Source organism: Ursus arctos, unplaced genomic scaffold (genome assembly GCF_023065955.2).
Source record: "Ursus arctos isolate Adak ecotype North America unplaced genomic scaffold, UrsArc2.0 scaffold_5, whole genome shotgun sequence".
Classification (NCBI taxonomy): Eukaryota; Metazoa; Chordata; class Mammalia; order Carnivora; family Ursidae; genus Ursus; species Ursus arctos.
In genome coordinates this window covers 30,473,843-30,498,902 of record NW_026623067.1, presented here as the reverse complement: position 1 = coordinate 30,498,902, position 25,060 = coordinate 30,473,843, and the positions used below count along the sequence as shown (strand labels likewise).

The following is a 25,060-nucleotide window of genomic DNA, read 5'->3' as shown; positions in this document are numbered from 1 at the left end:
TGGCCAGGGGGTGTCCCTCTGTTCTTGTGGTGCTCATGCCCTCGAATTCTGCTTGCTGTCCCGGGGGCTTGGTGTGAAAGGAAGGACAATGAGGCTGAGGCTCATCCATCATCAGCCCTGGTTACTGCACTCTGTAAATATTTCCACAGGGACTGCTGCCAGTTTTAGCCTCTGGTGCCCCTCTTTGCTCTGAAATTTTAGTTGGGCCTGATTCGTGGTGAGGACAACATTTATCTCCGAGCTTGTGAAAGACACTGTGTTTCTCTTTGCTCCTCCGTCCTCAAGGTTATTTGTATTTTTTAAGTTCCCGAAAGTGTCGTTTGAGCCTGGCTTCCCAGTGTTGCCGTCAGGAATGTGGGCCCATGTTCCCTGACCGGGTCTTTGGGTGAGTGGGATTCTTTAGAAGTGCTGGCATGGTGGGAGAGGGGGGCAAGGAGAGGAGGGCAGTGAAGTCGGCTTCCTGGACTGAATGAATTGCTAAAGGGAGGCATGATCAAGGTGAGTCCGGGCGAGTTGGTACAGGTGGCCCTGTGCAGGGGTCAGGCCCAGCCAGCCGGAGATGGGCTTTCCCACACTGAAGAGGCTTAACTGAACCTTCTGAGCTATCATCAGGCTTCCTGGGGAGGCTCGGCAGGTGAGTCGCTGTGTAACCCAGCAACTTGCGTCCCAGCCTCTCAGGGGATGTGCGGTGGGTCTCACCTGGCAGTTCCCCAGGCGGGGAGGCCCTGGGCCCCATTCCTGCCCCAATCATCTGTGGTTCTGTGACTAATTAAAACCCAAGAGGAAGACAGAAAGAAAGCCTCTCTCTCACGGTAGAACCAAGCATGAATATCTGTGAGCACGGGGTGGGTAATGGGCCAGGGGTGGGCTGCTGGGTTTGCGTGTCTGCCTGTCACGGTCGCACAGGTATGATGGTGGGATCTGTGCTTTTTCTTCACCTAGCGACTGGGCCACACCCGCCCTGGGACAGAACAGCCGAGGCTCCCTGTCCCCCCCACCCTCTGCGCCCTGGGTGGTTTTCAATCAGCCAGGACCTGGGTTGTAGCCACTGAATTTCCTGCTCCAAAAGCTGCCCCGAGAAGCCTTAAAGGAAGATTTTGTCTTATTGTCTTATTTTAAAACATCTCTGAAGATGTCTAGAGAAAAGTAAGGGTCTGGCGGAGAAGGAAGAGGTAGGAGCTTTGTGAGCAAGAGGTGGGTCCTCAGGCATTCCAGTATTTTAAAGCTTCCTGGGGTGGATTGGAGGAGGCGATGGCCTGGGGGTGCAGATAGGCTCCTGCCAAATTCTAGGAGAGGGCAGCTGAGTCGGGAGGCTCCTCTCGGGGCCTGCCCCTGCCCTGGGGTGGTGGGCTGAGCCGTGCAGGCTGCATCAGCCCCAGGGAAAGTGTTGCGAGGCCTGTGGGCTCCAGACTCACAGACTCACCGGGCTGCTTGTGCACGCATCCCCCTGAGAGGGAGCTCAGAGCCCTGGACTGTGGCGTGGGACAGCCCTGCTGCTGAGGAGGTAGGTCGGATTCGGGTAGACAGTGGCCCCATTTCAGCAGACTTAGAAGCACCAGTTGTGGGCAGGGCGCAGAGGGTGGTGAGCGAACTACTAGGGGCTGGGTTTGCGTTTTACTCTTCAGCAGTGGCGACCATCTTCCTCCTGTGTGCTCAGCCACATGCCGGTCATGGAAGTGGGAGCCTCACCTTCACCCCTTATCCTGTGGAGACAGACCTTGCAGGAGTGAGGCCCTGGGAGTCCCCAGGACCTCTGGTCTCAGTCTGTCTGCCAGAGGTGCTGAGAGAGTTCAGAGCTCAGCTTTGGTTCCACCGGGCCAGGGTGTGGATTCTGGCTTTGGGACGGCTGTATTGCTACGGGCAGGCCTCCAGGAAGGACTGATGTGCTGGCCTGGGGTCTTGCAGAAGAGACAAACCAGAATCTTCTACCTGCTGATCCTGATCCTTATTCTGGACTGTCCAGAGCATCTCTGAGTAGATGTTTTATCTGGAACTGTGCCCAGCTTCCTTCCTTTCCCGAAGTAGATAGGTTGTGACCTTTTGGGGTTGGGGTTGAAGGGGAGTAGAAGCAGTCCCTGAGACCCTGGGAGGGGCTGGGGGTGGAGCCCCTGGGCCTCCAGCTGCCTGGCTCAGCCAGAGAGCTGGCATCCCCACGCCCACGCCCCACGTTTCCTACCACTGTGGCCACTCACGCTGGCGGCAGGTCCCCAGCCCCTGGCTGAGGCTCTGGCCCCTAATCAGTGTCACAGATGGATGTGTAAAGAGGCTTTGTCCTTAAGCAACCCATTTGGCAAACTCCATCCAGAACTGAAGACAGAGTGGGGGCCGGGGGAGAAGCCGTGAGCGGAGCTCTGGGAACCCAGCAGAGTGGGGGTTAAGGCGGGTTGCTTGGCTCTAAGCTGATCTGAGCCAGTGCTGCCCAGTGTGCAGATGGAGGGGGGGCCAGCAGCTCCTCATAGAGCTGTTCTGTGCTCAGGTCCCTGCCAGACCTGCTCCCACGGCCGCCAGGGAGCCGCTGTCACCTCTGCTAACGCCGCCACCACCACCCGGCTTCTCAGAGCAGGCAGCTGTTGCCATCCGCTGTCCCCAGGAGGGCAGACTCGGGGCAGGGCCTTCGCCACTTTTGTGCTTTGCTCAAGATGTGGTAAGCTCTCTCCCCGAGCCCCACACACCCTTTATAAAGGGAGGCTGGTACTAGTGGGACCAGTTCAGCAGCCTCCCCAGTGCCAGGAGCCCTCTGGAAAGGTAGGGTGTAAATGCATGTCCTTTTGCAAGTTATCTTTGAGCCCTTCTGGCTGGCAAAGAGATGGAGTAAGTGCTTTAGCTACTGTCTACCGAGTGTTTCACTTACTGTGTGATTGGCACCACATTCTCTGTCCACGAGCTTCTCTGAGAAGAGGCCCCGAGGGGTCAAGTGACTTGTCCAAGGTCATACGGCTATCAAGAGTGTGAGTCAAGATTTGCACCAGGTCAGTGCAGCAGCAGAATTTACCTTGGGGCCCTTTCCCTGGCTTGTTTGCCGGAGACCCCGGTCTCTGGGAGAGGTTGTGATTATGTTTTTGAAGATTTTCTTTGGGGGTTGAGGATGTTCTTTAAAGATCTGGAGGCTTGCCTTGCACTTGCCTACCGTTTCGAACTCCTCAGAGGTTTTCAGAGACACAGAACCCCACTGCAAGGATCCCCACCCCACTCTAGGTTGGTACAGAGGGAACCTGGGTGATTCTAAAAGAAGGGAAGAATCTGAGGGTCGTGGAGTCCTTCAGCACTGGCATGATGAGTTGGACCTTTGTCCTAAGGTAGGGAGCCAGATAAGGTTTTTGAGTAGTAGCATGACGTGGTCATGTCTGTGTATCAGGAAAATAACCGTGATATCAGTGTAAACACCAGTCAGATCAGGAACACCTATGAGGAGGCTGGTATGGGGGTCTGGACTGTGTTTGGTGGTGACTGGACCAGGCCAGGAGCTGTGGGGGTGAAGAGGGGCAGTTACCTTTGAGGGGTATTTAGGAGGTGGCCCTCACAGAGCCATCTAGCTAGGTTGCAAAGGTCTAGAGTGCTGGGGTTAGGAGGCTGGGTCAGCAGAGGGTCCTTGGAGCCAAGCCATGGGACTCAGAGCCATCTCCACAGGGACTGTGCCCTGGGGCTCTGCCTTGCCCTCCCGGCCACTGTGGTGCCAGCATGCTTCCCACCAGGGTCTCTTTCCTCCCATTCTCTCTCTTCCTATGTTTGGACAGCTCTGCCTCTCACCACCTACCTTCCACGTGCCCTGATCAGTGGAGGACACAGTATGGTGGGGGGAGTCCCAGGCTCCTAGCCTGTGCCACTAGCTGGTATCCTGCACCATTCTGTGCCAGAGGAGAAAAAGGCATAGGATATGCCGAAGGAGAGGAGACTCCTTTGTGCCGAGGGCGGGGTCCTCCTTTAAGGTGAATATTTACAAACACAGCAGCTCACTTGGCAACAGGGCACCACTGATTCCCCTGGGTGCTGCCCACCCCACCCCCATCCATGTCCCATGCTACTGCAACCAGGAGAGCCTCCTGGGGGCATGGGAGGAGGCAGCTATTGCTGGCACCCCAGGGACCCCCGAGCCCCACCTGAGTCCAACAGAGAGGGAGTGAAGGTCAGAGTAGGCCAAGGCCCTGTGAAATAATGAAAGAGACCAGATTCCCAGGCCTGGGCTCTACACTGCCCCCATGCCAAGGGTTTGATGGCATTGGTTGGCTCTCAGGCTGTGTCCTCAGAAGACCTGAATTTGCAGCTCTGCCCTGCCCTGGCTCCCAGGTCTGAAGGGACTCTCGGGGTAGATGCGGGCGGCCCTGACTGTGTCTGAGAGGGTTGCCAAGCCTAGAAGCATGATACGGTGCACCACTGACTGCCTTGGTGGCTGCCCACCAGGCAGGGGTGCAGGCCGACCTGAGGAGGAGTGGGTAGTCAAGCCCTTTCTCCACCACCCTCCATTGCCCCAGGCAAGTGGGCTTCCTGGACAGAAGGGCCCAGCCAGGAGAAGTTGGTGAGAGGGAGGGATCCCACCCCTCGTGCATGCATGGTGGAGAACCAGCCACGGGCCTGACTGGCTGCTGCCACTTCACAGGCTCTGGTGGCCTCATGCTGCCTCCCGCCTCTGCAGTCTGGGCCTAGCTAGGCTCTTCTGAGCAGGTCTGGAGCCGGTTATCTGTGGGTTCAACACCACCGGACATAGAGATCCTGTGCTGGCAGGGGTGGGGTGGCGGTACCACATGAGGTAGTGGTTTGGGAGGCTCTAGTCTGGGGCCCGGATCCTGGTTCCCCCTCTTGTTCCCTGTGCACCTGTAGATGACAGCTACCTTCTTCAGCGGTGTCTGTGTGCTCCCACCTTAGGCAAGGGCTTCCCAGATGCCAGCAATTCAGGAAGTTTGGACAATTCTCTTCTTCCCTCTCCTGGGGACTACAACACTTTGGTGACTTCTGAGCGCACACATATCTAGGAGGCCAGCCTCTCAGACTTGTGGCACTGACCTTTGTACTACATTTCCAGGGCTCAGACTTAATTTCCTGAGTGGAATATTCAGCTGGCTAAGTGCTCCCCGCTCTCTCTCAGCTCCAGCCTTTGTATGTTGGCTTCCCTCTGCTCAAGAAACCCTTTCCTCTTTGTCCTTCTGTCTCAGTACGACTCCCTGCCAGAAGCCAGTCCTGACTCCCCATACCTGAGTCGGGCACCTTCTCTAGCAGCCCATGCCTGATCACGGCCCAGACCGTGCTGCACAGCTCTGCCCCATCCTTCATGTGTCTCCTCTGTGGGGCTGAGGGCAGACCCACACCTGGCTTGTCCCAGGGCCCAGCCCCGAGCCAAAGGAGAGTGGGGGCTGTGAGGATTTGCTCCGTGAATGGGGATCGGGTGAGTGGATGGATGACTTGGCCACTCTGGGCTGTGCTCTGTGAAAACCCCAGCATTGCAGCAAAGGCTTCCGCCCATGTTCTGCTGCAGCTTAGCACCTGGGAGCAGCTCCCAAGGGCTAGGGGCTGCTGGTAGTGAGCTCTCTTTCCAGGGTTCTCTCTGACGTCTTTGGGACCACAGAGCTGAGCGCTTGGGCTTGTCTGAGGCTTCTGAGCCCATTAGAGGAAATGGCTGGCAGCTCAGAGCCCACCCCAAGAGCTGATGAGCATATCTGGATTATCTGTTATGTGGACTAAGTCCCTTACATGATAGGCATGGCCGTGACTTGGTCTCCCCATCTGCAGCCTAGGGAAGCAAATGTCCCAAGGAAGCTAGCTGGTCGCCCGTCCGGGGTCTTCCCCAGAATGGTTTTCCTTGGTGAAATCACTGAGGTCCATACCTGGGCCTCTACTCTGCTGGTAAAGTACCTTCATGTGATCAATATGCCAGGAGTGATTTGTTCCTGTGGGATGGCCTGGAAACTGATCGAGCTCAAGAAGGCTGCCAGGAAAACTGGGTTTCCAGCTCAGGAACTCAGTGAGGATGATCAGGCTGGCTGGGGCTGACTTTCTCTGCTCCCCAGGGAGCACCCAGAGTCTGTGGGTAATTCATAAGTGTTCCCGGGACTCAGGAGGCCTGTTGTGCCATGCACAGAGCATCAGCTCCCGAGGGGCCGCAGCCGGGGCCCAGCCGCCTCTGTCTGGTGCTTGGACCAGCCTGAACTGAGCAGCCTCCCTGGTCTGACAGCCATACCCCTTAGCCGTCTGTTTAGTTGTGCCGCGCCTGTAACTATGAGTCCATGGCTGAGTGATACTGTCCCCGTTCTAAAGATGGGCAAGGGGGGGTCCACAGAGGTGGGTTATGTGCAACCTTGTGTGGCTTGTAAGTGCAGGAGAAGGGATTTGAAGCAAGATTTGCCTGCTTTCTTGGCAATGACTTTGCACATCACTGACCTCATCTCTGGTGTGGTGATGTTACAGTTTAGTACAAATATTATTTGTCAGGATTTCAGCAGGTCTCTCCTCTTTCAGGGGTCAGGTAATTGCTGCTTGGCTCATATCCTGTGGCTGTAGAGTGACTGCTATTGGGTTTCTTGTTGTTTCCCAAGAAGCAAAACCACAGCCATGCTTCCAGAGGTAGAAGGCCAGTAAGGAGAGCTGCTGTAGATGGTAAAATGGTGCACGGCAGCTTGGAGCCTACCCAGCACTCGTTAGCCTGGCAGACCTGTAGGTGTTGTGTGGCGCTTCTAGCCCCAGATCTTCCTGGGCAGTGACTCTGAGGAGGCCCTAGTGGGGATAAAAGCATCCAATGCCCGGTCCATCCTCTCTCCTTCTCTCAGTCCTGGGTGGAGTGCAGACCTCCGAGCCCAGCTGGCCATGTCTGTGCTGCCAACACTGGTTCACTTAGCGGCCATCAGGAGGACGTGGTAGCTCCTGGGACCTGCTCTCTTTGAACCCAAGTTAGTCACTGGTGCTTCCCACAGAAATGCTTCCACTGACCACCCCAAGGCATCCTTTCTGTCCCCTGCTAGGTTCACTGTGTCCACTTGGTCTGTGGTGGGCAAGCATGGCATCCTGACCGCCATATGTGGTATCACAGGAAATGCTGGTTACCCCCAAATGGGCACACAGCACTTTGCTGAGCCCTTTCTCTCTGGGCCTTGGTTCCTTTCCCTTCCCACCAGTTTAACACGTGCTCCCTCTGCCACTTCTGTTTGCTGTGGACATCAGCGGTTGAGATGTCCAGTTAATGGGCCCAGTTAATGGTGGGGCTGCCTGTGCCTCTTGGTGCTTGGTCAGGGGCAGTGCGGAGCCCCAGTGCGCAGGGGTCAGTGGTCTGGGGCTAGGGAGTGGTTCCTTGACCCCATCCTGGCTGCTCTTGGTAATGCTGCTCTTCCTCAGAAAGTTGGCTACAGCATCACCTCTGGCCCTGGCAAGACTTTGGCTCCAACTTTTCTTCAAGGAGAGCCTGGGGTAGATCAGGATGTGGACCTGGGGGAACCCTGTTGTGTCACTCACTGGACCCTTGCCAGAGAGATCAATGAGCTCGTGTTATGAGGGCTGGAGGTGTCTGTCAGGATGCGTCTGTGGGCTTTGCTCCCCTTGCCTTCTTGGTCTCCCTCAAGGTCAGGGCCTGGGACTGGGAGCTTTGGGGTAGAGTGGGAGGAGCCCGCATCACCCCACTCATTCTGGCCACTATCCTCTTCATACTCAGGAGCAAAGATAAGCACAATGGTATGACCACACAGGAGAGGCAGTGCACCCAGACCCTCAGGAGGCTTTCCTTCCAGAGCTGTCAGAGCATGCGCTGGCCTCTGGAAGATACGGAAGCATCTGTCAGTCATGGCACAGGGCCTGAGAATATGGTTCTCAGGAGAACTGGGCTGGATGTCTGACTGTCAGGGGTCACTCCTCAGAGTTCCAGCCTGCCATCTGGAGAGGCCCTTCTAGAAAGCCAGCTTCTGGGCTGTGCCATGTCGCACCAGGAGACTGTACACCCCAGCAAGCCCAGGGCCCACCCTGCAGTGTATTTGGCCAGGGCCTGGCCAAGATCTCTGTGTCACTTGTGATCCCAGACAGATGGAAAGACAGACCCGGGACGCCTCGCTGGCTTGCCATCAGCTCCCCTCTCTCATCCACCTCTTGTTTCCTACAGAGTTCATCCTCTCAGTTCTGGAGAAGATGCAGACCCAGGAGATCCTGAGGTTGCTGCGGCTGCCCGAGCTGGGTGACTTGGGCCAGTTTTTCCGCAGCCTCTCAGCCACCACCCTCGTGAGTGTGGGTGCGCTGGCCGCCATCCTCGCCTACTGGTTCACTCACCGGCCAAAGGCCTTACAACCACCATGCAACCTCCTGATGCAGTCAGAGGAAGTGGAGGTGAGCAGGGTGCAAGCAGCTGGGCAAGTGGTGGGCAGAGGCGTCTTGGAGGTAGAAGCCAAACTTGCAGCTGATTTGACCCAAAATGGTGCAGAGAATCTCGTTTTCCCCTGGCAGCAAGCCAGGAAGCCCCCCCCCCAAGGGACCTCGAACAGGGTCTCCTACATGATGTTCCTCTGCCTTTCCCAGGAACTGAGCCCTGGGCAGAGCCTGACCATGACCTTGCACCGGATCTCTAGTTTGTCTGCTTCTTGGGTGGGAAGCCTTGGCTTGCTGGTGCTTCAGTAGAAAGCCTAAGGTTCTCAAGGGGCTTGCCTCTCAGTCTCCCTGTGCCCGGCCCTGGTCTAGAGCTGGGACTCAGAACTGAGCCCACCCTGAGGCCCTGTCTTCCCAGAGCACATGGACTTGCGGGAGGGCCACCAAGGGGAGGAGGGGCAGTGGCCCAGTCTGGACAAGGGTAATCCAGGCTCCATCTAAAAGGACTAGTGAGACTTCTTTCTTCCTTAAGCTTGTGAAATTTATTTTGCCTTTTAAAAAATTGTCTTTTTCTTAAACTTTATTCGTTTTGAATAGGTAATATATTCACGCTTCCAAAGAGAAAAATGTCGCAGACTGAAGAGCTTCTACCTTCTTCCCCTTGCCTGCGAGTTCTCCTCCCCGGAGAACCATCCATGAGTGAACCGATAGTTATCGGCCCCTCTTTTTTTTTTCTTTTAAGATTTTACTTGTTTATTTTAGAAAGAGAGAGTGAGCGGGGGGCGGGGGTTGCAGAAAGAGAAGGAAAAAGAATCTTGAGCAGACTCTGTGCTGAGCATGGAGCCTGGGAGGAGAGGGGGCTTGATCTCATGACCTCGAGATCCCAACCTGAGCCCAAATCAAAGAGTCAGATGCTTAACCTTGAGCCACCCAGGCACCCCTGCCCCTCTTTTTAAGTGTTGTCATGCTGCATACATGGTTCAGCATCTTGCTTTTTGCTCTTGATGGTACATCTCGGCAACCATGAGCATAGCAGAATTTTGCGTGGTAGAAGAGGCAGGTCTGGCTAGGATGGGGATCTTCAGGGCACTTTTCCAGCAGAAGGCATGATGTGTGCAAAGTTGTGGGTATGTGATCTTACACCCGGTGGCTTTGGGAAATGTGATTCACATCGGGTGGCTGGACGGTGGAGAGGCGATCCCCTGGACTAGCAGAGTGGTGACCAGAATGGCCTTTGGTGACCAGCAGCCCCGAAGGGCTGGCCATGCTTCTTACTAGCTATATGGTCCTTGGCAGTTTCTTAAGTCTCTGAGCCTCAGTGTCCTCAACTGCCGAGTGGGTAATAAAAAGAGTGCCCGCTTCCTCAGGTTGTGGTAAGGATTTGGTAAGATAACACAGAGAAAGCACCAGGTGAACCATTTTGGTAAGCTTATAGTTACAACTCGCTTGGAGAGGCCAGTAAGGACAAAGCCCCATGGGTCAGGACCCTGGAGGTGGACGGCATGGATTAACTTTGGGTTTTTAGTAGTAAAGAGACACAGGGCCAATTTGTGCTATAGAAGGATTGCGTGGCCTGCATTGAAGTGTTCCTGGACAGGTACCTTCAGCCAGTATGCAAACTAATTCACACTATTATGTGAATGATGGATGGCACCCAAATGATTCTTAACCTAGGGAGCAGCAGCAGCAGATGATGATGATGAAGGCTGTCCCGGCAGGCTGATCCTGATGCTAGAGGGTAGCCTGACACCAGCCAGCACTCCCCATTCCATTGTACGAGTGAGCCATAGTTGTATATGAATCATAACTGGAGTCCTGGAATTTTGTGGGTGCTGTGTACACGTATGGGAGACCAGTGTCCTGGGCCTGTGTGAGTGCGGGTGCATACAGGTCAAGTGTAGAGGTTGTGGGTGTGCCATCTGGGTGTTCTGTCTAGGCCCCGTGTGTGAATGCATACAGAGCATGTCACAGTCCTAACTATGTGGCCCTGGTGTGCGTCCACGGTGTGTGCGGCCTGGTGCGGCCTGGTGCCCTCTCCTGATGCTTCTGCCTGCCTCAGCCAGCTTCCTTGGCCTGTGCTTGGCTCATAGGACAGTGGCGGGGCCCGGCGCTCTGTGATTGGGGATGGCCCTCAGTTGCTCACCCACTACTACGATGACGCCAGGACCATGTACCAGGTGTTCCGGCGTGGGCTCAGCATCTCAGGTGAGAGGGGCCATGGGGGTGTGCAGGAGCTGTGGCAGGGAGTGAGCAGGTGCAAAGGTCAGCAGTGGGGGGGGGGGGTGGCCAGGTACCAGGGGCCTGGGAGGTGAGTGGTGCCCAGGTTCAGAGGAGAAAAGCCACTGTTGGCCCTTCTCCCACCCAGTCGGAGAAGTAGCTGCATTATGTGGCCAAAGGGCTGACCTCAGCTTTGTTCTAGCACTTAGGACTGCCTGACCTTAAGCTGGCTCTCAGCCTGTACTTCATATCTCCCAAACTGCCAGGCCACACTGACTGGCATGGTTCAGAACCTGGGCCTCTGAGGTGTCTGGGTGGGCCAGGGTAGGGGGCAAAAGGAAGTGGTCCCACAGAGGCAACTTGCCACCACTGCCCCCTGGCCAGGTCTCTGCATTCTCCTGGGGCTACATCACGCAGGTCGTGGTGGGAACTGGCACTGTGTCATTCCCCATTGCTTGGGCTCCCTGATCCCTGAGGACATGTCATGCTTGTGTACTTGAGGCCTTCTTGGGCTTCAGCAGGTTAGACAGGCAGCTAAGGGGTGGTTCACTTGACTCCTGGACCAACCACCCACGGCCTGGGATATCCATTCAAGTGTCTGATGAGCAGGTGCAGGCGACAGCCCACCCTACCATCCTCCCTGGCACAAGGCCTGCTTATCTCCCTGCAGGGAATGGACCCTGTCTTGGCTTCAGGAAGCCGAAGCAACCTTATCAGTGGCTGTCCTACCAGGAGGTGAGTGACAGAGGACAGGCCCCACCCTGACAACCCATGTAGACCTGGCATTAGAGGGCTCGTGGGTACCCTGTAGGGTCTCAGAGGGTCATTGTTTCCTTGCCTGGCCTGTTTGCCAGACTCCTGGCAGCAACCTCACTGGGCTTCCAGCCAACCTGGGTAGGGACTTGGGGAGGTCTCAGACCTATAGGAATCCCCACCTGGGAATCTTCCTCCTCTGCTGAAAGTCCTTGCTTTCCATCACTTCCCCATGTCTGTGTGCAGGTGGCCGATAGAGCTGAATTTCTAGGGTCTGGACTTCTCCAACACAATTGTAAACCAAGTACGGATCAGTTTATTGGAGTTTTTGCACAAAATCGGCCTGAGGTAAGCATCTGCCTTAAATGGTTTTAGAGATGTCAGTGGAGGAAGGGATTGAGTATCATACAACAGCCCTGCTCCTACTATTTGTAGGGTCTGGGACAAGAGGAAAAATGGATACACTTGGTCCATGCCCCCCCTCCAGTTCCTTGGCTTTGCCTCTAATCAGGAGTGGACATCCCAGCCAAACTCCATCCACACCAGCAAGCCTCACAAACAGCTGTTCCCTGAGCCATGTGGGAAGAAGGACCCAGGGAAGAAGGCCATGCAAGCCCTTTAAGTAGGCTTGGGGCTGTTTGGAGTAGGCCTGGGGCATGCATGATCTAGAAGGCTGTGGGTAAGCAGGCACAACCAGTTAGCTTCATTGATGCCTTGCCACATGGAGAGGGCCAGAACAGAACCTTCTCGGTAGGACCCAGAACAAGCACCCTGGTTGCCTGGGCATAGCCCTCCTATCTGCTCTGTGTTGCCCCAAGCCCAGACCTGTGTGTCTCCATAGTGGATCATCGCGGAGCTTGCCTGCTACACGTATTCTATGGTGGTGGTCCCGCTCTATGACACCCTGGGCCCTGGTGCTATCCTCTACATCATCAGGACAGGTGAGCCACCACATCCGCCTCTTGCCACTGGCAGCCAGCCCTCCAGATCCCCACCTCTCAGGTTATACTAATTGTCTGACACTAATAAGCACTTCGCTTCCCTTCTCAAAGAACATTCTCCACTTTGGCCCCTGAGTTGGCTTTCCCCAGTTGGACTTCACCTAAATGCCCCTTCTGCGGGGCCTGGCTATCATGAAGGGAGCCTCTGCCCCAATCCCACACAGGCTTCCAACCCCCTGAGGCTTAATACAGCTTGGGGCAGATGCCCAGGGGCAGGGGTGGGCGTGGCAAATAGCTCCAGCAGACCTGAGATTATGGAGCCTAAGCCTGGAGCAAAGGAATGCTTGGAATCTGCTCTAGGAGATTCCTTGGCCTTTTGTTCTTGGCTTCCCCCAAGCTCCCTGCACTTTCCGCTCTATACAAACACATGGCCTGTCTTAACGCATTTATTTATACACAAGCTCAGGCACCCACAGCCCATGGTTCTGCTGCCTGGCACGGGCACCCACGGTCACAGCCCGTGCCCACACAGCCTGACTTTCCCTCTCAGCCGACATCAGCACCGTGGTGGTGGATAAACCTCAGAAGGCCGTGCTTCTGCTGGAACATGTGGAGAGGAAGGAGACTCCAGGGCTCAAGCTCATCATCGTCATGGAACCGTTCGAGGAAGCTCTGAGAGACAGAGGGCAGGAGTGTGGGGTGGTCATTAAGTCCATGCAGGCTGTGGAGGTGAGGCTCTGCTTCTGGGCTGCATCCTGGGCCACAGCTGGTCGGCCGCCGAGCTGGAGCTGTTGGTTATCCGCCCCTCTCCTGCCCTGGGGTGTATGTCTTAGGTCATCAGGGTGTGTCAGGGTTGAAACAGGGCAGGCTTCACAAGGGCTGGCAGTTGGGGGTGGGGGGGAGTTGCCCATAGGTGTCCTCTAGGCGACAGGCTCCGTTGGCTGGCAGGTAATGACATAGGCCCCAGCAGGTGGGTGGTGGTACCAGCCTGCCCCAGAGTGACTCACGTGGCCTCTGGGGCTGCCTTTTTCCCAGCCTGTCTGAACCTGAGGACTATGGATGGGAGGTCCAGGAGTCTTTGAGAGGTTCTTTCAATGTGTCCGAGACTCCCAGTGTCCCCAGAATGAGTTTTTCTGTGCATGACCTTCCTGGGGATGTCAGTTTCATGGCAGCTTGTGGCCTGCTAGAGTGACACAGGCCATCCTGGCCTCCAGGGCCTCACGCCCTGCTCACTAGCTACTAACCCCCACTGTCCCTCCCTGGACATAGGCTCCCGGGCTCTCCCCTTGTCCTCGTGCATGCCTGCCATTCTGAATTATACTTGTAATGCCTGTGCATTTGCACCCTTCCATGGTTTTTTGGGGCCAAATTTATGCTGGCAACCCCCATCTGCCCCTCCACCCCTGACCATTTATCTGGAAGTCCAGGCCTCCTAGCCCCTCTGTCCTGAGCGTTTGTCGGGATGGGCACCTCGAGCCGTGTCCCCCACTGTGCATGTGCAGGTTGCCTCGCCTTTCCCTGGGCCTCGGGCCCCTTGTCTGTAATGTGTGGGGTGGCCCAGGCCTGGATGTGTATTTGAGGAGAGGCCACTCGTGGTTTCTCCACATGGGCTACGTCTGGACGGGGAATGCTGAACTCTAGACTCGGCACAAGAGCAAGGCATACTAGGCTGAGTTTGTTTTGATTTTTTTTTCTTCACTTGCTTTGACTGATAAGAACTTTTGAACGTTTAAAAATAGTATTTTTCTCTTCCAGGAGTGTGGCCAACAGAATCATCACGCTCCCGTGGTAAGCTCATCTGCCAGTAGGTCTTTGTTGAGCAGGACGCAGTACAGGGCTGATCCTCACAGACCCCTTCCCGGGGCTTGATAGGAGGTCAGAGCAGCACCACTGTGTTGATAAGCAACTGCCCTGAGCCGCTCGGGGACTGCCCGCTCAGGGCGCCAGGACTTCTGTGGCTGAGGGTCTAGAGAGGGACCTGAACAGGAGTCAGGTGTGGAGGCCAGCAGCCAATCCTGGCCACGCTTGCTTCTCCAGAAGCCTTTTCTTTGGGAAGGTTTATGTTTTTCTTTGACGGTAGTGGAACTCTGTAAGGATGGGGTGAGCCGAAGCTGTCTCTGTTCATCTTTGCTTTATGATGTTTTCTGTGTGTCACCCCCAACTGATAACTGCCTGGGGTTGAGTCACCAGTGATGGTCACTGGCCCTGGGAAGGCCCTGTGGGGGTTTTAAGCTTGCTTACAAGGCCTCTCACCCCCAGCCCTCCCTCCAGCTCAGCCCTTTCTCTTCTTCTTGCTGGTCCCTGAGCTTTCTCGTACATGGGCTGGCCCTTCGTGGGTGGCTCTGGGAAGTCCCCACCTCCCGCACATAATGCGCCAGCCGTAGTGCCGTTCTCTGACCCCTGGGCGTGCCCTTGCCTCTTGTGCCTCCGCCAGTGACCAGGCTAGTTCCTTTCCCAGAGCCCACCCTCCGTTGGTCTGGAGGGATCTGGCTTATCCCTCAGTCTCAACTCGTGTCACCTCCTCTGCACAGGAGCAGGTGTGCGAGGCTCCTCCCGGTGACCCCAGGACTATGTGCCCTGTGCCGGGGCAAGGGCCTGACGCAGAGCAGTCATGCTGACACAGTGGGAAGCTCAATTCCTGGGCCATGCATTCTGCTCCCAAGCCCAACCGCAGACATTTGGGAGAAGGTGGGAAGGAAGGATGGCACTGGGTCACATCCCCTAGAAAGGTGAGGTCTCTGGTACAGGCCTAGATGTGGCCCCTGCAGCCCAATCCCACCTAGAATTGAGCTCACATTCAAGTCGGGGAGGCAGCAGATGCAGGTGAGAGGTTAGTGGGACAGATGGATGTCCAAGCCCCCATTAGGTTTCCTCAGCCTCTCCTCCCCTTTCCTGGGGATGTGCCAGCCCGCCATTCTGACTGCAGCATGCAGGGCGTGTGCACGGACCCATAGCACACAAGGCACAGAAGGGCTAGCTGGTAGAGGGGTCTGGGGGTCTTGGGCCCTGGCTGGCCACACTGGGTCCCTTTAACTCACACCTCTTCTCAACTCTGCAGCCCCCGAAGCCCAGCGACCTCTCCATTGTGTGTTTCACAAGCGGCACAACAGGTGAGCAGAGGTGCCCAGATCACCAGCCGGGGCCACCTGTAGCCTCTGGCGGCCTTGGTGGGGTGGATGCAGGGGTCTCTGGTGCCCTTCGTGGCATGGCTGAGCCTTTCCTGTGCCTGGCTCCAGATGACGGCTCCTCCTGCCACTCCCAGTGCCCAGCAGGAGGCAGCACAGGTGGCTGGACGTGGATGGACAGGGTGGCCTGGGAGGTGCTGGGTGGCGACTCGCCATTCCTTGACACCTGGGCCAGAGGAGGGCCAGGGAGCCGAGTCACAGCATCCCTCTCTGAGAAGCATCTCTCACCCCTCTGCTTCCTGCCCCTGCCTGGCCTTTGTGTCGGGGACAAAGGAGGAAGTGTGGGGTTTGGTGTCGGAGAGCCTCGATTTGAGTCCCGCTCCCACCACTTGCTAGGGAGCTGCGAGCCAGTCACGTAACCTTGCTGCCACCACTCTGCCCAGCTTCTCACCTGGGATGAGGGCGTGAAAAGTGCTGAAGAGGAGAGGGATGGTGTATGAAAAGGCAGTGCAAAGGCTCTGTGGGGTGGGGCTGCTGTGCTGTGTGCATGGCTGTTGGGCCAAGGTCAAGCAGAAGTGACGCCCCCCGTGCCTGGTTCCGACAGAGGAGTGCACACGGCAGCGTTAGCAGGGACAGCCGAGGCAGGCTGCCCAAGGCAGGGGGGTGGGTCAGAATGCACATGAGGAGCACGGTCACAGGCACAGCACTTCACAGTCTGCAGTGCCCTGTGACCCAGTCACTGAGCTGCTCAGGCCTCAGCACGACCTGTGAGGCCAGCGGCTGTGGGGGGCTGGCCCGGTAGACACCAACAGCAAGTGGAGGTGGGGCCTCGGGCCCTGCTCCTGCAACCCCCCGCCCAGCGCTCTTCCCATTTGCTGCTCCTTCTCATCTGTGAACTTGGGAAGTTGCTTGTCTTTTCCCTGAATGGGCAAGGAGTTTCCAGACTTCTTTTTCCAGACTGAGGACTGGCCTGCCTTGGTGATAGCTCTTGGTGGGGTGGGCAGTGAATCCGGGGCTTCCGATGCTTTCCATAGACATGGCCTCTGTCTGACCAGCCCCGTAAGCAGGGCTCTCCGTGAGGACGGACCATGATAAATGTGGTTTGTTGGATCCAGATGGAGTTCTGTCATTAACTCAGTGGGTTTGAGGGTTCCCACCATACTGCTAATTTTTGTCGGAAAAGAAATAACATAGCGCTTGCTCTCCAGGAGCTGACATCTAGATTCAACCCAGAGTTCAAAAATCCCTTCAGGTTTGTATCATTCTTTGTCATGAGTTTCATGACATGAACTTTTGGTGACCTGTCTCTCCAGCCTGGTCTGAGGGGCACGTTACTACTGTGGCCTTTAGCTTTGGACCCTTGCCCTTTGAGCGTGCCCCTAGGCTTTTCATGTTGTTGAAATGATGTTGCCCCCGTATCTGGAAAAGAACTTTGCCAGGCAGAAATGTGCTGTCACCCAGCTGGAGAGAGCAGGCCTCATGTCTAGTGCTTTCCCAGACGGTGAAGTCACAGTTGGAAGCTAAGCCGTCCTGCCCAGGCTCTGTGTGGTGGAAATGGGACGTACGGAGCATGGCCAACAAGTGGTGATTTAGTGCCCAAGCCTCCCACTCTAGAGGTGTTGCTGGTGCCAGGGCAGAGCTGGACGATCACACACACCTCTCATCACCCTGCCTGGCTGTACTTGGATTTCCTTAGCGTTTGCCTGAGCCTGTGTGTCGTGCCCCTCGTAGCCATTCTGTTGTCGAGCACACCAGCCTTGCCTGTCCTCAGCCTCACAGCCCCGGATTCAGCTTCCTTTCCATACTGAGCGTCTTGGCTCCCAGCTTCATGGAGAGCCACACTGTTCTTTCCGTGGGGAGAGATGGAAAACATGATCTAAACCTGACATTTGGTTCATGAATCTGGAATCATTCTGGGAAGATTTTCTTCTTGGTGTGTGATGGAAACATCTGTGGAAATTCCTAGAATAAGCCAGTGCTTTGGAGCCTGTAGTCAGGCCAAGAAGGCGCTGGAGGAGGTGAGAGCTTGGGATTTGCCTGTACTCTGGGATGGCTACTGGGTGGGTATGTGGGTTGGTTGTTCATAGTTCATAAAATGACTACTAGCTGGACTGGAATCTGACACCCCCTCTCACCCAGCAAAGATAATTCGTGGGTGTTATATATAGCCCAGTTTGGGTAATTGGGCCCCAGGAATGATAATTAAGATGTATCCTATGAGAACATGTACCCTCTCTTCCCAGAGAAGCAAATATAATGGTCTTTTAAAACATACCCTTCTTAATCTATATGTTTTTAGCATTCTTTTTCTACTTTATGTAGATTGACTCATTCAGCTCATTTAGGGAACATCCACTATGCATCAGACTCAGTGCTGCGGGCTGAGGTCACTGGGATGCAAAAGCCAGAGCCCTGTCTTCGTGAGCTCACAGCTCACGTCACCTAACAGTTTGCTACAATGTGGTCACTGCTTTGAGGGTCCACGTCCCAGGGTGCCTGGAGCACTAGGCCACCAAGAGGTGGGAAGAGCAGGATGGAAAGGATTCCCAGAGGAAGTCCATCTGAGCGGAGTCCTGAAAGGTTGGTAACTGGAGGAGAATAGGAGGAAGGGCATTCTCAGCAGGGTGAACAGCGTGTGCAGAGGATGGGCTGCAAGAAGGAAAATGTTGCTTTGAGGGAGAGTTGAGTGAGGGAATAGCAGTCTGGGGGCAGGGCCTGGAAGCCCCAGCGGGAGAGGAGTGATGGGGGCCGGAGTTTCCACTGGAGGCTGAGCAGGTGCCGCCGGAGATGCTAGAGGAGAATAGAATCTGTCAGCGCCGTCTGGTGGCTGAGCCGTACCCATAGGACACCGCCGCGGAAACACTGGCTGGTGCTCTTGGCAAAGGCTGATCATGGAGTGGAGACTGGACGCAGAAGCTGACGGCAGTGGAATGAGGAGTGAATGGGAGGTGAGGATGTCACTTCAACAGGTGTGGACAATTTTTTCAAGAAGCTTGGCCGTGTCACCAAAAGGCATGCTCCAGAACTTTCATGACCTCGCTGTGTGGATAGTCCAAATCTGGAAACAACTCCAGTGCCCATCAGTGATAGAACAGTATACCTCTAAGAACATTCTGTCTCACTGTATGTTGAGTGAAAGAAAGCAGCACAAAAGATTGCGTGATTTCTCTGATACAAAATTACAAACATAATCAACCAGTCTACGGTTTTAGAAGTCAGGCTAACGGTTGCCTTCCAGGATACTGGTGCCCTGGAATACTGATGTTCTGTGTCTTGACCTGGTGCTGATTGCACAGGTAAGTTCACTTTGGAAAAAAAAAATCTAGTGAGCCATACATTTATTTGGGCACTTTACTATATGTATGTTGTGCTGTAAGAGAGAGTTTATGTAAGAAACAGATTAGCTCTGAAGGAACGACAGCAAGAGTGAAGCTGGCAGAGGCCTGGAGGGGGTGGGGCTCTTGTTATTTTCTTGGAAACCCCTGCAAGTGTTTCTTGACATCGATAAAGAGCCACTGGAGACGGAGGAAAGGGAGGCGCTGCTCAGTGGAGGCGAGCCCCCAAAGCTTTGGTCTGGATTGGGGGAGGGAGGAGGCTTCCAGGTGCCACCAGCAAAGAGGCATGCCCTGCCTGGGGGAGGGAGGGAGAGTGGGTAGAGGCATCGCTTCTGTTCTGATTGAGGACACCCAGGAAAGCTCAGTCGTGCAGTCCTGTAGCTGAGCGTGGAGATACCCATCAGCCTTACATTCGTGGCTGCTTGGAGGTGAGAGCTGGGGGAAAATACTCTCCTTGACCTATTTGTTTTTACACCATTCAGTTCAAGACTTAGGTGACCATATGCGTGAAACTATATCTCAGTACTCCTGCTGTGCAGCTTTAGGAAAATTTCTTAACCTCTCTTAAGCCCTCACTTCCTTGGATATTAAATGAAGCCATCCATGGGGTGCCTGGGTGGTTCAGTCAGTTAAGCATCTGCCTTTGGCTCAGGTTGTGATCCCAGGGTCCTGGGATAGAGCCCCACTTCATACTCCCTGCTCAGCAGGGAGCTTGCTTCTCCCTCTCCCTCCATTCCCCACCCTGCTCATGCTCTCTCTCTCATATATTAAAAAAAAAAAAATCTTAAAAAAAAAATTAATGAAGCCATCCGATATCTGCAGCATAGGCTGTTTTAAGAAATAACTGAGCTACCATGTATGAGATGCCCACCTAGCACAGTGCCCACATTCATGGGTGCTCCGTAACTGGCTGCTATTAGAGTTATTACTTGTGTTCTTAGCAGCTCTCAAGTCTGATTGTTTAAATTTTTTTTTTTTAATGGTGGGTATGGGGTTGATGAAAGTATGGCTCAATCCTAAAGATACGGGAGGCTTTGAGCAGGGAGATGAATACTCTGTCTGGGTTATAAAACTTCCTGAGCATTTCTGTCACCTGCCTCTTCTGTAACCCACCTTTGTGTGAAAGCAGAAACAAGCATCCAGAGGAACTTCCAGCCGGAGGGCCCAGCACTGCTCCCACCCCCACTCCAACCCACCCCTATAGGTGAGACCTTGAGCTCGGCTTCACCCCATAACTGCCCTCACTTGGAGCCAGTGTCCATCCAGGGCAGACCTTCAGCCAGTGAAATGCCTTTCTGCACATCAGCCGTGGATGGCCAGCCCAGGAATACTGGCTAAAGCCTAAATGACATTTGCAGAATCTAAAACAAAGAGGTTTTTCCTTCAGCAGCTGGAGAGGAAATAAATGGGAGGATGGCCAACCTGTGAGTAGAAGGTGGGAAAGGGACAGTAGGTCTCACGCGGCTGAGATATCAGAACCCGGGCAGCAGCACCTCCATTCATGTTGCACCAGAAAAGGAGAGAACCAGAGCAAACATTGGTTCTTAACTTTGCCACAGGTCTAGTGAGGAATGCTTACCTGTTCCTCCATGTGAGTAACTTGGAAAGTTTTCCACAACACATTTGAAGGAAATACTGCCAGAAGCACACACTTGTCCCGGACCAGAGAAGCAAGCAGAACTTTCCAAAGGCTTACCTCTCACCTCCGGACCTTGCATCCTCTCCCAGGATTTGTTCTCAACATGTGCTGCTCCTTCATCCTTTGGGACCACGTCGAGCCATGACTTAAGGACATCATTTGAAGATTTCTGGGAATATTTAAAAATTCTATAACTCATTAGAAGTTTATAAAACCTCACTCATACTTGCAAGAAAGCTGGAGGAGGAGGAGAAACACCAGAGCAGGAGAGGAGAGGCAACCCACCCGGCCTGCAGCCAGCCCTGGCTGGGGAGGGCGCAAATTGCAGCAAAGTGGACTGATTCACATTTTGGACGGACACCTGCATTTCTGAATTCAGACCATCTGTGGCTTATGACACCCTTGAAACTAACCTGAGAGTGACCAGAAAAGGCGTGAGGTGCCCATGTTTTCATCCAGGGGCAGAAAGAGAACGCCCCCTCTTCACTGAGCAACTTTAAAGGCACAGATGGAGCCAAAGGTTTGTTTCTAAAAGATGCGAACTTTTCTCATCATGTGGGAGAGGAAAAAGGTTTGCCTGAGCAGAACGGAGTAACTGCTACCATTGTGTGTGTTGTGGACTGAACTGAATGGAGGCTTCAGACAATTTTCATGAATGAAGACAACTTTCTCCTGATATTCTCAGTCATCCACCTTGAGGTTGCAAGTCAGCCAGGCTAGCAGATCTAAAGCTCTACAGCATCAGATAGTATTTTATGGGAGTTCTGATTTCATACCTAGTATTTTGAGGGTATTCCTTAGAAACTTCCAGAACTTGGGGATCCACAGGTAAAAATTTCCAGGTGATACTCTCAGAATAGTTTGTGGGCCCAGAGACTGTGGGATTTGTACATAGGAGACGATTCAGGGACACTTCTGAATATGGGCTTGGGATTGAGGAAAGATGCTGGGATCAAAGAAGGACCAGCAGAGGTAAAACAGATCCCATGGATCTTCATTTAAAAAAAAAAAAAAAAGAGAAAGAAAGATATTTTAACAGCTACCTATTAAAACCCTATGACCTTCTGTGTCCCCCCCAAAAAACCCTCTGTGATTTGCAGTATGGGTGTGTGTGCCAGAGCACTTGTTAAAGCCCCGCCCACCACATGTCTTGGTCAGACTGAGACACAGCCATTCCTATGCTCCTGTGTCTGACAGACGGAGTGCCAGTAAGTTGAGCACACAGGCCACATGGGATAGAATTATGAGAGCCACTTGACTTTTGGCTCTGTCTGTGCCTTTAAAGTTGCTCAGTGGGGCGATAGTTCTCTTTCTGCCCCTGGATGAAAACATGGGCACCCCACGCCTTTTTCCGGTCAGGTTCACGGGTGTCGTAAGTCACAGACGGTCTGAATTCAGAACTGCAGGTGTCCGTCCAAAATGTGAATCTGACCCCTTTGCTGCCACTTCTTCCCTCCCCAGCCAGGGCTGGCTGCAGGCGGGCTGGTCTGCCTCTCCTTTCCTGCTCTGGTGTGCCTCCTCCTCCTCCTCCAGGCTGCTAATGAAGCTTTGGGTGCTCTCCCGCCACGTGGAAGTGGGGAGGGAAAAAAAGGAAGTGGGAAAGGGAAGTGGAGAGATGGTTTGGGGCAGACCTTTAAAACCTGCTGTCTGCATCATGGCCACTCTCTGGAGTTGTCTTAATTGCAGGCAGAGTTCTCTCAGTGGTCCGCTCCCTCCTCCACTTCAGCTTCTGCCTGCGGCACACAGGACTGCATCTGCTGAGTCAGGGGGAAACTGGCCAGCACACAAGACTCTTTTTTAACCTACCATTCCCACCACCACTGCTCAGACTGACATGCCTTCTGCAAACTCCATATCTAGTCCCTGGGATTTATTATTTGTTTGCAGACATGCTTTTCACATTTCTCAGTAGGACCCTCAGCTGCAGGGAACATGATGGAGTTCTGAGTTAACGTGGGTTTGGGTTTGGGATTGGGATTGGGAAAGAGGACCGCCCCCCAATTCCTCCCCATTTTGATGTGTTATAGAACTGTGTAGCTCTCTCCGAAGAAATTCTTCTCACAAATCCATTCCTCCTCTCCTCCCCTCTTCCCCCTCCTCCCTTCCTCCTCTTCCTTCTCTCCTCCCTTTCCTCCTCCTTCTCTCCTCCTTCTTCTTCCTCTTCTCCCTCTTCTTCTTCTGCCCCTTCTTCTCTTCCTCCCTCTTTTTCTCCCCCTCCTCACTTTCCTCCTCCCCCTCCCTCCTTTTCTCCTCCTCCTCCTTCTCCTTCTCCTTCTTCTCCTTCTTCTCCCCCCCCCCACTTAAGTAAAGTTCATGTAGCATAAAATTAAACATTTTAATGTGAGCAGTGTGGTGGCATATATTACAATACTGTTTTTATCTCGGGTCACTTAGTCCTTTTATTACCTCTTTCTAGGTGAGGGTTGCAAAGTTAACATATTGGTTTGTTTAATATTTACTGGGTAAATTCTGCTCATGGTCTGACCCCTCACTTTTGAAGTTTCAGAGTTGTTGTATCTGCTGCCTTAGTGGAAACTTCTAATTTAACATCTTTTGCACATGGATTATATCCTTAGACCTTCTGGAAAGCCCCGTGTTGTGGGCATTGTCCCTATTTTACAGGTAATCAAACAGAGGAGAAATGGCTTCCCTGTGTTAATGCTGGCAGTGATGGGCAAGGCCAGGAGTCAAGAGGCCGGTTAGATGTGTGTCGTATCCACCCTGACGTGAAATGGTGACCAGCTGGCCTCCCTCCCCAGCCTTTTGTGCCCTGGGTCTCCACCTAGCCTCTGTCTTCTGAGTCATTCTAGCAGACCTGGGTTTCATTACAAGCAGTTGTGAAAGGTCTTATCAAGACAAAGCGAGAATATCCGTGTCCCATCTCTGCCAGCAAGCAGGCAGGAGGGGCTGCCCCTGTGCTCTGCTCCTGTAGCCTGGCTTGAGCCTCGGGCCTTTCCAGGTGCTGCATGCAGCAAGGAAGTCTTCTGCCAGCACAGCTGCCTGCTGGATTCTGGGGGCGACACCTGCTCAGCCCAGCGAGCAGCACAGGGTACTAGGTGTATGTGAGGAGACTGGGGGCTGAGAGCGCGTGCTCCCGCAGGGGGGCAGAAGAGGGGAAGCACCGGCCGCAAGTAGCCAGCCTGTCAGGCCTTGAGGCACCCTGCCTGTGGGACTGTGTCACCTGCCTTCCCGTCCCAAGCTGCTGGGAGCCTCAGGGTGAAAGTCTCTGACCCAGCGTTCACCTGCCTAGGACGCTGAAGTGGCTGCAGATGAAGGCCAGAGGCTTGGGTGGGCAGCGCTGAGTGTCTGGGACTGTCACCTCGGGCACTCTTCTCACAGAGGGGCCCTTGAGCTTCCAGCTAACTTGCCTTTTCGCTTTCTCTTTTCAGGGGACCCAAAAGGTGCAATGCTCACCCATGGGAACGTGGTGGCTGATTTCTCAGGCTTTCTGAAAGTGACAGAGGTGAATAAAGTAGACTCGCTAAACAGGTGTCTCTTGAGGACACCCTCAAGCCTCAGAGGTTTTTTGTTTGTTTTCTTTTTCTTTTTTTTTTTTTCTTCCCCTGATGTAATCGCAGCTGCCTTTCACAGGCAGGAGTTTCTGTTGTCATTAGAACAATCAGACTTTTACAGACACTTTAACCCCCAGACCCTGAAATGATCCATACCTGATAAATGGCCAGTTTGATTTCTAAGAGTGCTAAGATCCCAGAAGGAGCAACATGTAAAACCTGTTTTTCATTTTGAACTGCAAAAATTGAGATATCTGTGATTTTGTGTGTACCTTTATTTAGAAAGTAATCCTTAATAACTTGTTTATCACATAGGTCAGGGCTTAATTCAGTCATTTTGTGTTTAAGGACTACTAGAGTCTGAGAAACAACAACGGCAACTGCTAATTTGTAAGGCTGTACTTAAAAAGGTAAATCTAAAGTTAAAAAAAAAAAAAAAAAAGCTTGATATCTTGGCCTGACAAAAGCATGTTAGCATTTTATAACCGGCTAAGAAAGAAGGACGTTTTTGCCACAAGTGGTGAGTATCCGTATGTCCTGCAAGTTTCCTTAAGGAGAAAGGAATGTTCCTTCTCACGTCAGTTAGGCTTTGTCTCCACTGTGGAGAAAAATCACCCTCTGCATTCATGCCAGACAGCGTTATGGAGCATTATAAGCCCCCCAAACACTGATAGATTTTGGTAGAAGATGGTGAGAGACTGTTGGTGGTTGAACCCGTGTCAGGAGCCATAAGCCAGGTTCCCAGGGCTTGTCCAGACTTGTTCAAAAGCCAGCCCAGGAGAACGGAGGCCCTGTGCTAGGGTGGGGGGCAGGGGAGGCCAGCAAAGGAGAGCTCCCGAGGGCCCGGCCCGCCCCTGAGCGCAGGCCTTGTGTAGCCCCCCCTCGACCCCCAGCCGGAGCAGCCCCTGTCCCTGAGGTCAGTCCGCCATGTGTGTCATGGGCGGGGCGCCACAGCAGGGCTCCTTCTCAGCCTCCCCTACCAGCCCTGTCCCCAGGGCATGGCTAGTGAGGCCTGGCTCAGCCATCTGTTTGCCTGGGGCTTCTACCCCAGCCACAGCTGATGTAGACCGAGGGTTCCTCGGGTCCCGTTTCCGGAAGAAGGACTAGAAAGTGTCTACAAGCCGAGCCCCTTGGACTCCCTGCCCAGGTGGCCCAGGGAGATGGCGAAGCGGGGCCTGGCCCTGGAGGAGACTTCCCTGCGGAGCTCGACTCTGCTGGTTTATGTGTGCTTCACTGGGCTTTTTGCTTCTGCAGATAACCTAGACCCACT

At 54.1% G+C, this 25,060-nt stretch overlaps 1 protein-coding gene across 1 annotated transcript in view; it reads left to right on the top strand.

Annotated features, from left to right (window-relative positions):
* Nucleotides 1-25,060, top strand: part of ACSL6 (acyl-CoA synthetase long chain family member 6) — a 61,051-nt gene that overhangs the window by 9,155 nt on the left and 26,836 nt on the right. Inside the window, exons 2-10 of the mRNA XM_026507907.4 lie at nt 8,072-8,292; nt 10,359-10,473; nt 11,156-11,220; nt 11,485-11,586; nt 12,080-12,179; nt 12,730-12,908; nt 13,935-13,967; nt 15,238-15,289; nt 23,668-23,741. Coding sequence (XP_026363692.2) covers nt 8,072-8,292; nt 10,359-10,473; nt 11,156-11,220; nt 11,485-11,586; nt 12,080-12,179; nt 12,730-12,908; nt 13,935-13,967; nt 15,238-15,289; nt 23,668-23,741 — 941 coding nt within the window. The remainder of the gene's footprint in view (nt 1-8,071; nt 8,293-10,358; nt 10,474-11,155; nt 11,221-11,484; nt 11,587-12,079; nt 12,180-12,729; nt 12,909-13,934; nt 13,968-15,237; nt 15,290-23,667; nt 23,742-25,060) is intronic.